At 36.4% G+C, this 12,959-nt stretch overlaps 1 protein-coding gene across 1 annotated transcript; it reads right to left on the reverse strand.

The window, feature by feature from the left end:
- Positions 1-138: 138 nt before the first annotated feature.
- Positions 139-10,679, reverse strand: phyhipla (phytanoyl-CoA 2-hydroxylase interacting protein-like a). Its single transcript, XM_059520175.1, has 5 exons — positions 10,058-10,679; positions 3,643-3,833; positions 3,254-3,428; positions 2,805-2,922; positions 139-1,928 (listed from the first exon to the last, which is right to left on the reverse strand). The coding sequence occupies exons 1-5, from the start codon at positions 10,161-10,163 to the stop codon at positions 1,391-1,393; spliced, it is 1,128 nt and encodes a 375-aa protein (XP_059376158.1). The 5' UTR covers positions 10,164-10,679; the 3' UTR covers positions 139-1,390.
- Between the last annotated feature and the right edge of the window lie 2,280 nt (positions 10,680-12,959).

Consider the following 12,959-nt stretch of genomic DNA (forward strand, 5'->3'; position numbering starts at 1 on the left):
TACAGTGCGGAATTTATCATAGTGAGCAAAAAAAAAAAGTATTATTTTCTTTTTTTCTTTTCTTTTCTTTTTTTTGAGCAAAAGCTACATGTTGACTTTAGAATTTAGGATACTGGCATCTAAAAGTTCTCAAAAAAAAAAAAAATAGTGTGCATCCATGTCTGCCATGATTGGCTTCTATTTTTGGATCTTAAGGAGTAAGTAACAAGTTCAGATAGAGAACAGCACAAAATTCTAAACATGCATATGTGAAATTTGAATTTTCACCAGCAGAGGGTGCAAGAACGAAACCATCAGTCTCTGATAGAACAGTGCAAACTCCTCAAGAACCTGGACATAGCTGTGGATATGTCCAGTGGATATGTTTAGGATATATTGTATACAAATCATTTCTACTTACTGCTTGATGTTCTATCAGGAATCATCATACACCATTAATACTGCATCACACAGTCTCTAAAAACAAAACAAGAACAATATAACAAGAACATCAAAATAACCATGTTTAAGAGTAAGAAAGGTTAAAGGAGAACTGCGATCAGAGTAGAAAATGAAAAGATTGAGGATAAAGGAGAAGGTTTAAAAGGCTGAGGTGGCATGAAGGTGCTTAAAGGATCAGTTGGCGTTAAACTCTTAAAGCATTCGTTTTTTGTAACATCCATCAAGATAATGTAATGCTAGGCAGTATACATGCAGAAGAAGTCCTCAGAGGCGAGTGGCATGGGTGAATAGGGGCTCAGTGGACACGCAGACCACAGGATGTATCTGTGTAAATGAAGAAAATCTCCATATAGAAGGTTTAAAGGCTGAGGTGGCATGTAGATGCTTAAAGGATCAGACTTCATGCAGCACAAGTCCAACATAAGAGAGACGGGCAGCTTGACAGCCTCAGCGGAAACTGAGCAAGACATACCTGTCTGAAAGTCACTGTGTGTATAAAAAAAAAGTCACAAATGGTTTGGAGATAAATAGAGCTGGGGTCCGAAAAGCAATCAGAAAAAGCACCAAAAACACATTAAAATTTCACAGTGGGATTAAAGGTTTTGGAAATTTAGCTTTACTCTTTGTTCTCAATCTTTTCTCAATTCAAAACTTTATTTTTTATTTTTATTATATTTTTTCTAATTCTTTTCTATTTTTTTTCTGATACCCTTTTTATAACACTTCTTAGTTCATTGAACAAAGATATAATTTTTTTAGCATTAGTTGGGGGTCTGTGAGAACCCCCCAAAGGGGTTTGAGTGCTACGTGGGCATATCTGAAAGGATTCTGGGGTCATTTTGTCTTGAAGTGCATCTGTATCTTGTTTTGTAACATAGCATTCAAAGGTTGTTCAGGAGGTCTTCTTGTCATATGCACAATTGGGTTTTTGTGTGAATGTTCACCCAAGTTAGCGCCCAACGCTGATGTTGCAGGTCTTGCAGCTGGGGTCTTTCTTAGCATTCACAGTTGACAAGCTCATCAACTGGTGGCCGCTGATCTGAGAGACTGTCCCCTGTGCCAGCGGCACCGGCTCAGTATAAATCAGCTCCAGAATCACATCCTGTGCATGCTGAAACACCACCCGCCCATCCTCCCCACAGACACGTGTCAGAAAGCGGTTGTTCGTCACATCCAGCTCCGGAAGGCGATCTCTGCAGTAAAGGTCTCCGTGTGAGCCCCGGGGAGCCAGGACGAGGATAACATAATGATAGGCAGTGTACATGCAGTAGAAGTCCCCGAAGTAGAGGCGCGTATCAGGGTTAAACAGAATCTCTGCGGGAATCTGGAAGTGGAAGCGGCCATATGGGGAATCCTGTGGCGGCTGACCTGTGTTAAACTCAGTGTTGCAGCTGAAGAAGATCCCCTCCAGTTTACCACTGAGAGGTGAACCGTGACTACCGCTGTTATCCTTTACCGAGGGCATCATTCGACCGCCAAGAACATCTCTGTGTCAGAAAAAAAAAGACATTTCTAATGTCTTTATATTTCATTATACTACTTTTCAAACATTTTTGGGCAGTTAGATTTTGTAACGTTTTTGAAAGAAGTCTTTTATGATCACTAAGGTAGCATTTGTATAAAGAAATGCAGAAAAACAGTATTATTGTTAAATATTACTACAATTTAAAATAAATGTTTTCTATATATTTTATTGATTTGGTGCTTAAGAAACATTTCTTAATGCTTTCAATGTTGAAAGCAATCGTGCTTCTTTTTTGTGGAAATTGTGATAGGATAAATAAAAAAGAAAAGCATTTATTTGAAATAGAAATCTTTTGTAGCATTGTAAATGTCTTTAAATTCACCTGTAATCAATTTAAAGCAACTCTGCTGATAAAAGTATGGATTTTTCCATGACGTCACGAAGGGCCATGATTGAATAGAAACTTTCTGAACCTTTTACGAACCTGGAAGGAGTGTATTTGGCACGGAAATACTCCATCATACATCCAAATAGTTTTTTTAAACTTTGGCCATGTTTAGCATGAGAATCTAACTCTTTAACAGTGTAAGTAACTCAGAATGCATGAAATAGCGTTAACATACCACACCCCCCCACCCCCTCCATACTGACCCCAAATTTAAATAAAACATTAGTGTAAGAGAAAATCTTAACACAAAAAGAAGACAGTAAACCCAGCTAATTAATGAGGAAATGATTCCACAAGAGGGAGCTGTTTACTTTCTACCGATCTGAATCTCAGCAGTAAAGTAAGGTCTTTATCTTCCTCAACCACATTACTTTCTCTTTTTCCTCCCTATTTCATATACTAAGCATTTTTTACTGAGGTCTTTTTTTGTTGTTTGTTTTTCTGAATCACCTGCAGTGTTGGAAGTATTCCTCATGCTGATTCCGGTAAAAGACAGAGAACTTGAGCATCCTGCCAGCGATGACTTCAGCCTTCTGCAACAGCTGCGTCAAATGCACCGAGGAATAATCTAGAAGATTGAAGGGATTTTTTTTTATTTGTCATCAGTTTTCTTTTGTCTTGTTATCCACATAAAAAGCTGATCAGCAGCACAACATTTAAAAGATACATGTCATTATTCTCCTATTCATATTTAGGTATTTAAAGAATTTTTCCTCAATATTTTTCCTTATATGCCTAAGCAATTTTACATATTATTTTTATCACTCTTTTTCATTTGTATTTTTTCTCTCTTTTAATGCCAATTTAAAGTACTTTTAATTACCTGTGTGTATCAAATGTGCTGTAAAATCCTGTATAATATTCTTTTTTATCTGTATATGTGTGTTTGGGTTATTTACCTGCTGTACAAAATTCAACAATGTCACTCCATTCTGATACAGCGTAGTCTCCATCCGTCTGTTTGGATGCTATTTGCACAGCAACTGTGTATTCTGTCCGTGGACTCAGGAACCAATGGCCTCGCACTGTCATGGGTAACGGGACTGCCTTAGCAACAAGCTTCGTAGGCACATCCTAAAGACAAAGAGTCATCAAGGAATTAATTTACTAATTAATGACATTTAATCAACTGAATCTTTTTTATGACAGCGGACAACAGAACGAAATTTCGCTAAAACGCTCTCTTATAAATAGGCAAAAAAAAACTAACATTTGTATTATGAACTATTACAAACTTTGAAACCTCAGGCAATACTCAAGAAATAATTTGAACTGAATCATTGAGTACCTTGTGTTTGAATTTGTTGGAGTTCTTGTTCTCCTTCTTGTTAAGGTCAATGAAGTAATGTGTGATCTTCTCTGTGGTGTGAGGGTCCATATCCCAGCAGATCTTAAAGGAGTCGCAGGTGATGTTACTGATCTTAATGTTGCGAGCAACGGGTAACTCCATTCCTACCACCCTGGGATCCTCAGCCTTACCTGGTAGAAAGAAAGAAAGAATATTGTCTAAAATCCTGTTTTGTTTGAAATATTAAGTTTTTCTCTATAAACACTACAACACTGACCCACATACACAATCACATGGAGTTAAAAACGTGCTTTGTTGGCTACAGTGTGGGACTGTGTTATTTTAGTGTTTAGAAATGAACAACAGGAATGTGGGATTCCTGAATGGCGCACACACAAAACACAGAGAACATTGAACCGCCTGTTATAACCATGAATAGGTTCATGATAAAGCTTTACTGTACAATAATCACCCTCAGCTCACTGTTCACTAAACACTGAGCTCTTTCTCTCTTAAAATTAATTCTTGAATTACTACTGCTGATATATTCCTCTGGAAAGAAATTACTGGGATTTAATATTGATTTAAGAGTATTACTGAAAAATCTGCACAAAAAAAAAATCCATGTTTATTAGAGGATAAATAAACTGATACAAAAATGACAGTAATGACATTTACTGTGTAACAAAAACAAATTCTATTTCAGTTTATCATAGTTTCCAGAAAATATTAAGCAAATGTTTTAAGCTTTGATAATAATAAGAAATGAATCTTGAGCATCAAATCAGCATAATAAAATGATTTCTAAAAGATTATGGGAAACTGAAGCCTGGAGTAAAAGAGAAAAGCCTGCTTTGCCATCACAGAAATAAATTATATTTGAAAAATGTCTATATTGAAATAGAAAACAGAAATTTTAAATTAAAAATAATGTTTTACGATATTGCTATTTTTATTGTCTTTTGATACACAACTCTTCTGCTTTATTTAAAACAGAACAATCTGTTTCTGTCTTAGAATAAAAAATGTAATTGTGAGATAAAACAAAAATTCTAAAAAATAAAAAATTAAAAAGTGAAAAGAAACAGTCCACATTGTGAGAAAGTCACATTGATTCACACTTGTGGGAAATAGTTCTAATTACAAAAAATAAGTCAATATTGTGAGAAATAGTCATAATTTGTAAATAATAGTCACGTTGTGTTGTAAAAAGTGATATTTGTGAGATATGAAGTCATTATTATAGAAATTAAAGTGACACAAAAAATAAAGTTGCACTTGTGAAATATAAGGTAAAAAAAAGACAAATACATAAGAAGGTTAAAGCACAAACAAAACAGCAAAATGTCTCATTGAACAATAATAGTACTCACAAGGTTGAGTTGAGTTATAGATGTATTCCTGCACTACACTAGTCGTCCCACAACACTGGGTCTGGCTGAAGAAGCCCTCCGAACCCCGCCTCTGCCAACAGCCTCCCTCACACAAACAACAGATGTCTGTTTACCAACTTCTGCTTTTTTCTGACATATTCTCACTACAGAATCTGCTTTCCTTCACGCTCTGAAAAACTTGCAACAAAATCATAAAGCAAGTCTGTAAAAATGTGTTTACTTTATTTGTACCTAAAAAGAAATACTAAACCAGTACTATACGCATCTCTCTACAAAAGTGCCAGCTTCAAAACACACCCACAGGTTTTCCACACGCTCTAACAAAGACGGCAGTTTCCATGGAAACAAATCAAGGCCATTAATCAATGTAGCATAATTTAAAGAGGAAGATGGGCAAAAGATATATAAGCACTCAAGTTTTAAGATCGTAAACAAAAGTCAGAGCTGCTGGATGAGAAATTATTGTGATAGTATATGATTCAGATAGAAAACCTTTGTTTTTCAGAAAAGCTGACAGATAAAACCTTTTATTTATTGTGCATTACTGTTGAAAGATTTGAGAAACAGTTAATCAAATAAATGTCTTAAGACAGCCTTAAGACAAATATTGAACCAACCACAAACTTTTGAACTGAAGGGTATACAGCGGATAAAATAAGTATTGAACACAACACCATTTTTCTCAGTAAATATATTTCTAAAGGTCCTGTTGACGAAATTTTCACCAGATGTCGGTAACAATCCAAGTAATCCATGCATACAAAGAAAACAATACAAATAAGTTCAGAAATTAAGTTCAGTCTAATAAAATGGAATGACCCAGGGAACAAGATGCTTAAAGAAATGTATTTAATATCTCGTACAAAAGATTTTGTTGGTAATAACAGCTTCAAGACATCTCCTGTTTGGAGAAACTAGTCGTATGCATTGCTCAGGTGTGATTTTGGCCCATTCTTTCACACAGTCTTCTCTGGACTCTAATCTTTAGTTCTTTCCATAGATTTTCTATTGGATTCAAGTCAAGCTGGGCCATTCTAGCAGCTTTACTTTCTTTCTCTGAAACCAAGTTAGAGTTTCCTTGGCTGAGTGTTTGGGATCATTGTCTCGCTGGAATTTCCACCCTCATTTCATCTTCATCATCGTGGTAGATGGCAGCAGATTTTTTATCAAGAATGACTCGGTACATTTTCCCATTCATCCTTCTTTCAATTATATGAATTTTGCCAGTGCCACACCATGATGTTTTGGAGTGATGTGCCATTTGATCTCCAAACATGGTGTGTGTTTATGGCATCCAGAGAGTACAATTTTTTTCTCATCTGACCAGACTATATTCTCCCAGTATTTCACAGGCTTGTCTAAATGTTGTGTAGCAAACTTTAAATGAGCTTCTACATGCTTTTTCTTCAGCATTAGAGTCGTGCGTGGTGAGCGTGCATACAGGCCACGGCTTGAAATTATATTCTTTCCATGTCAGGATTATGGCCCAAACAGTGCTCACTGGAACATTCAGAAGTACAGAAAACCTTCTGTAACTAATGCCATCACTATGTTTTGCAACAATAAGGTTGCGAAGGTCTTGAAAAAGCTCTTTGCTTTGTTTCTTGTGTGACATGTTGGTCATGAGACACCTTTTTATAGGCCATCATTTGTGACTGAACCAACTAATATTAATTTCCATTGACTAGGGGTAGGATTGCTTTCTAATTACTGATAGATTTTTGCTGGTGTCTTAGCTTTCCATGCCTTTTTGCACCTACCTTTCTTCATGTGTTCAATACGTTTTCCCAGTGTGATTCTACTTTATTACACAGAACTTTATTACTCTGAACTTATTTGTTTTGTTTTCTTTGTATGTATGGATTACTTTATTGTTACGGAAACAACTGGTGAGAAATTCATTGTGACAATGTGAGACCCAAAACATGTAGGAAAGCACGGACAGAGAACTACCTGTTGAATCATGGGAGAGTAAGAGACGAAGAATGAAAAGCATGGAGCGTCTGGTTCTATATCGACTCTAATAATGGTTAAAAGCCTCCTGCGGGACCACAGTCTTTTTACAGCCACGCAGACAGAAGAACCTACAGAAACATCAGACAATGCAAAATAAATCTATCACTAAACTCCATTCCAAATATCTCCTTCAAAAACACCTAAACAACCAAGAATATCCATCGGGGAGCAGCTTGTGTGAGTTTTCCCAGAAAACTGCAGTATTACATAACAGAAAAACAGAAATGTCCAGACTGTACAGAGTATACAGACTGCAAATCAAACCCCACACTCACAAATCCCAAACTACAGTGAGGTCTTTATGTGGGCAAACAGCACTGCAACATGTGACTACAAAATAGTATTGGTTCCTGTGCATGAAAACAATGCTTTTCTCCTATATGAGCTCCAAAACACAGCGAAACTGCAGGTTCAAACTGCAAAGGTCTCTGAATTGTGGCAGAATGCTAGTTTAGCAGGGTCTGGAGTTTGTTTAATGAGCTCTGGATCCACTCCAAATTGCACACAGAACTGCATATTAATACACATGTTTGTCATTTACAGAACAACAAGCTGTGCATGGCAGTAAATTTACATTTTTAACAGCTTTCAGCTTCAATTACCACAAAAGCATGATATAGTCTGTATATGCAATTCTATTTATATGATAAGAATAAAAAAATCTAATCAAATCATATTTCTACATGATTCTCTTGGCATCTGAGCTTCAAATGTGTGTGGGAAAATTTTCTCTGAGCATAATCTGCTTCTCTCTGCCTGCAATAAGACAACACATTTACTTTGCAATTTAGTTTTGCTGAGATGAGCTGCAGAGCTCACAACAAGCACTGTGCACATAATAAAATGGTTCAGCAGGCTGCTGTTTTCTAGTTTATGAGCCCACAGCTTCTCTAGGGGGAGGGAAAATTAACTAAAGTCAAGCCTCAAGTAACATATAATCATTGCAGCACTTAATCATAAAGAATGAAATATTTGGATTTAATTAGGGATGATTTTATACAAGCAGTCTAACTATTAATTAAGCATGCGCTGTCTGTAATTCAATATCAATTAAACACTAGTGTCTTTCCTTAGCTGGGAATGTGATGTTTTTGTTTTTAAACATTTGTATATTGTTTAGAGAATTTAACATTTGCTAATTCTCTTATATTTTATTCATCGCATACATCATAGTCTAGCCTTCATATTGCATCTGTATACCCATATCCCTTGCTTAAGGGCACCGAAAGTTTACAGTTCACTGGTTGCCTTTAACTGGGATCAAATCTACATCCGCTTCATTACAAATCCAGGTCCTTACTAGAAAGGCTCACTCCAACATCTTAAACGGATTATGTTATTTGTGCAACATGTATCTAAATATATTTGTTCAGGTGTCACAGGCTGCAGACAGGAATCCCCAAGGTTTTTCAAAGTCCTGCATGGAACAGATTCAGGTTTCTAGCTAATCTGATTTACTGTAGATATTTACACCCGCACTCATCTGATGGGTTAGCATTAGCCAGCACTAACAGTTTCAATCATCATGTGAATGCACTTTAACTGAGATCAGTTTTTAGCTAAAAAAATATCCAAAACATCATGTTGCAAAGGTCCTAAATAAGGGTGTTTAAAAGCAGATAGAGCTGTGTCTGGTTAGGACAGTTGAACAGATGAGAAGTCTGGTTCAAGTTTAAAGGAAATTATTTCCTTCATGTCTGAGAAGCACACTCATGCTAACTAATTAGAGAGTTCAATTAGTACCTTAAAAACAGTGCCTTATGCACTCTGTAAGTTCGTTGCAATTAGACCAAATGAAATGAGCACTGATGTGTAAATGTGGTAATTCAAAGAGATAAGAGGCACTCTGCTGCCAGCACAGCAATCTATTCAGGCTGATTCAAATACATTCATGTAGGGAAGATAAAAAACTCCCTCTCAAAAAACTGGTGAGTCATTGTGCTAGCCTTCTGAAGCCGTATGTGTATGTGCAGTTTTTTGCTTCAGTCATTCTTAAAGAGGATGACACATTTTGACATTTTCAAACATACACTCACTATTGAAACACTGATGGTTGTAACGCCTATTAAAAAGACAAAGGTGACTCTGTCAGTTAAAATGGATTAGCATTTATATTCCTGCAATTCCACTCAAACCAAAGGAGATGGAAACAGGTGAAAGGTGTGTGTGTGTATGTGTGTGTGTGTGTGTGTGCGCGCAAGCACCTGACTTCACCTTTTGTCAACATGAAGTTGTTAAAAATGTCTGATGCTCTTTGTAAACATCTAAATACATTCAGTAAACATTAAGTCATCTGTACTGATTCAAGAAATGTGTTCATGTATTGTATTGTAAATACATTTATCTATACAAAACATATATATAATTACATAAGATGCATATATAATACAGGAAAAACAAAAAGTAAAATATGTAACATTGTAAAATATTAGTTCTATAGCCTGAGTTATGTTTATATTATGAGTTATTCTTATAGTTTACAATTATTTCGATATATTAACATACTTTGCATAATACATGTATATAGCCTAAAATATAAATATGAACAAATATATATAGACGCTCTCTCACTGTCGAAAAGCCTCAACCCCTGCCACATAAGCTTCCTTTACTGCTTCAGGGCTCTTGGAATTATTATCATTATTTTATTTTGATATTTACATTATTTTCTCTAATGGTTTACAATACCAGTTCGTTGGTTTCATCTTAACTGACCGCATGACAAGAAAAAAGGTAGCCGACTGCAAGAGGGTAGTGTCCATGGTGCTGAAACGAAAGCCTCACACAGACAGCAGAGATTTCAGAAACCACAGCCAGCACACACAAAGGCAGCCTGCCATGTCTCATATTCCGTTTTTCATGGATGTGACAGGCGAATTTTTCTGCAGCAATGAATATTCCCTCATTGCAAAAAAAAAAAAAAAGGTTTGCTAACAGGGGATAACATGCGTGGATAAAAACCTGTCAAGTTTACAGTCACTCACTGTGTTGCAGAGGTTACTTACCGTCTCTCTCGCACAGCTGGAGCGACTCCAGGCTCACATTCTTGATCATGCCCTCGCGCGGGCTTAACGGGCTCGCGACCCCGTGTGCCAAACTCGCCCCCTCCATGTCTGCAGAGGCGCTTGGATATCTTTGAAAATATTATTCTGCTTCGGCTTTGAAACCCAAACAAGGTGAGTCTTGTGCTATGTCGCCTTGATTCCCTTCTCTCTCTCTCTCTCTCTCTCTCTCTCCCTCTCTCTTCCCTGGCGTTCTGTTGGAAACCGCGTCAACGGATCGTCATCACCACACTGCTGGACATACAGAAGCATATACACTATAAGGAAGATTATTTTATTCTAGTGGCTCAATAAAATGAATGTTTGTCCTCATTTTGGAAAAAAAACAGAAATGTATCTGAGGTCCCTCGCTCTGACAAACGCCACAAGTGTTTTCGCTCTGAGGAGAAACGGATTAATGCGTGTGAACAGACGAAAGGGTTATGTAACGAGATTACGGTCTACACTACAGTTAATTTTCTCCGTACCTCTGCTCCCGCTTCTGAGCGAAAGACTCCTTTATTCCACCAGCCACCTCACTGACGTCACGTCAAGCGGTCGAGCTCATGCCCTTATTTGGTACCGAATCGGCCCCTGCATGAACAGGGTGGGGACCACTGATCTATGATATAGAACTGGATTGCTCATGACGTCATTAAAGTGAAGCCGCCGCGCCGCCATATTGGTAATCCCTAGCGTGCGTAAACGTTCTATTGAATTAATAGGAAATTGTATGATTTTAATGAAAAAACATCACCTAACAATTCAGCGTTTATACATTTTAGGTATTTCTGTACATTATTACAATGCAAACACCCTAAGCATGTAAACGGTTATTTTTAAATGTCGGGAATTTCCCCTACTTATTAAAAAGCTACGTTCATTACAGTAGCGAATATCATGAATATGAAAAACATCAGACAGACATGACCTCAACATATAAAACAAACGACAAAGTTCTCATTCTGAAATCTGAATTTATTCAGAGAAATAAATGACTAACGTTATATACAGCACGAATTTAAAGACATAAAGCTTTATTTCTAAGATAGTATGTTAAGCTTTTAATTTCATTATAGAGCAATATTAACAACATAATTGTATTATTCATTGTAATATATTCAAATCCATTTCCGATACTAATACGTTCATGTTTAATAATTCCTGAAAAATTATGTTCATAAAGAAATAGGCTGTATTTTGTGTTGGATCCGTTAACTTACCTGTGTCGTCAGTGCGCAGCAGACACACCCACCTAAACGGTTTAAATATATCACTTATCCTGCCCCAAAAGACCGTAAACACTGCAGATAACATCTGAAGTAAAGATGAATTTATATACACATAACATAAAAACGAATCCTATATGACTGATTTGCTTCAAATCGAGTTATTTTAGGAGAGCGGTTTGAATGTAACTCAATGGTGCTCTCTGCTGGTAGGGATTAGTAAAATGGCGGATCGAACACTTCCGGTGGCTTCACTGTTTTTCTTTTACTGTCTATGTTTAGAACGCGATGAGCGATCCAGTCATATATAGATCAGTGGTGGGGACATTGATTCATCCCAGTGATTCGAATCTTTTGAACTCGTGCACCAAAAAGAATCGTTCAGATTCTTTCAATGGTTTGTTCAGTCAGTGGACCTTTACATCTTATAACGAGTAAATAAAAAAAAAAACAGTAAATGATTCTATTAAAAAACAAACACTGTGAGTGTCATTCACGACTGATACAACTTCTATTAGGCCTATATTTGATTACAATAATTTCTAAATTGTGTACTGTCATTAGTCGTTTACGTCAGTGGTTTATGAGTAAATCGATATATCATAACTGTCATAACTTAATCATCATAACTGTAGGCCAAATTTAAGAATCACGACCGAAACCTTCTTTAAATGCTTGTCTATATTGTGTATTATCATCAGTCATTTTTACATAGAAAATATAACTCGCTACATTTAAGTGCACGAGAATAAGTCATACAATTAGAAGATTTGTTCAAAAACCTGGCACTACTTTTGCTTATTATTAGGCTGCTTCACAGTTTTGCTAAATCTGTACAAACTGATGGATTACTTAGACCACTTGTGGGAAAGTGTAGGAGGAGGAGGGGGGGCCCACATAATTATTAAATGTTAATTAACAGATATGCAAGATATGCAATCCAAGAGGTAGTCCTGTGGGCTAGAAATTAAAGTCACATTTGGTCTTTTGCATTAAATAAGATTTAGATTAAAGGCTAAGATTCATAATAATAATAATAATACAAATTCCCACAAGGTTTTTACCAAATTTTCATTTCTTATTAATGTACAATTCAATAATCTAGCTAGGAGTAAAGCAAATGGCACCCCCTACTGTGTACAAATCCAAATAGAAAGTACCACAAACACATAACAGATATTACAGCCATTTAATATGACTGCTCAAAGGCAGTCACATTTGCTACCAGAATTTTTCAGTTTTAACTTTAAAAGGCTCCATGTATTTCTCTTCTTGGGTACAAACTAACCAACACAATACATGACATGCATCAGATCCACCAATTTCACTAGGTAAGGGTCATTTATGTCTCATGGAACTAAATTAGCTAGTTCAAAAAGTACAGTACAGCTGGGCAGTTCAAAGCTTTGTTACTTGTTAATTATTAATTTTTTATTTTTGCATTGCACTCTTTATCATCAAGCTGACAGCTTCGCCCTCCCTGGTCTCTCCCTCTCTCTCTCACACACACACATACTCAGTTCCTGCAGTTTCCCAATTTAGAAGCAGATGCACATTGATATGCAAAACACACCATAATATCACACATAATAATCACCCATGTCTTTGCTATTACTTTCAAAAGAGAAGTGCCTTTC

Source organism: Carassius carassius, chromosome 32 (genome assembly GCF_963082965.1).
Source record: "Carassius carassius chromosome 32, fCarCar2.1, whole genome shotgun sequence".
In the NCBI taxonomy this organism is placed as follows: domain Eukaryota; kingdom Metazoa; phylum Chordata; class Actinopteri; order Cypriniformes; family Cyprinidae; genus Carassius; species Carassius carassius.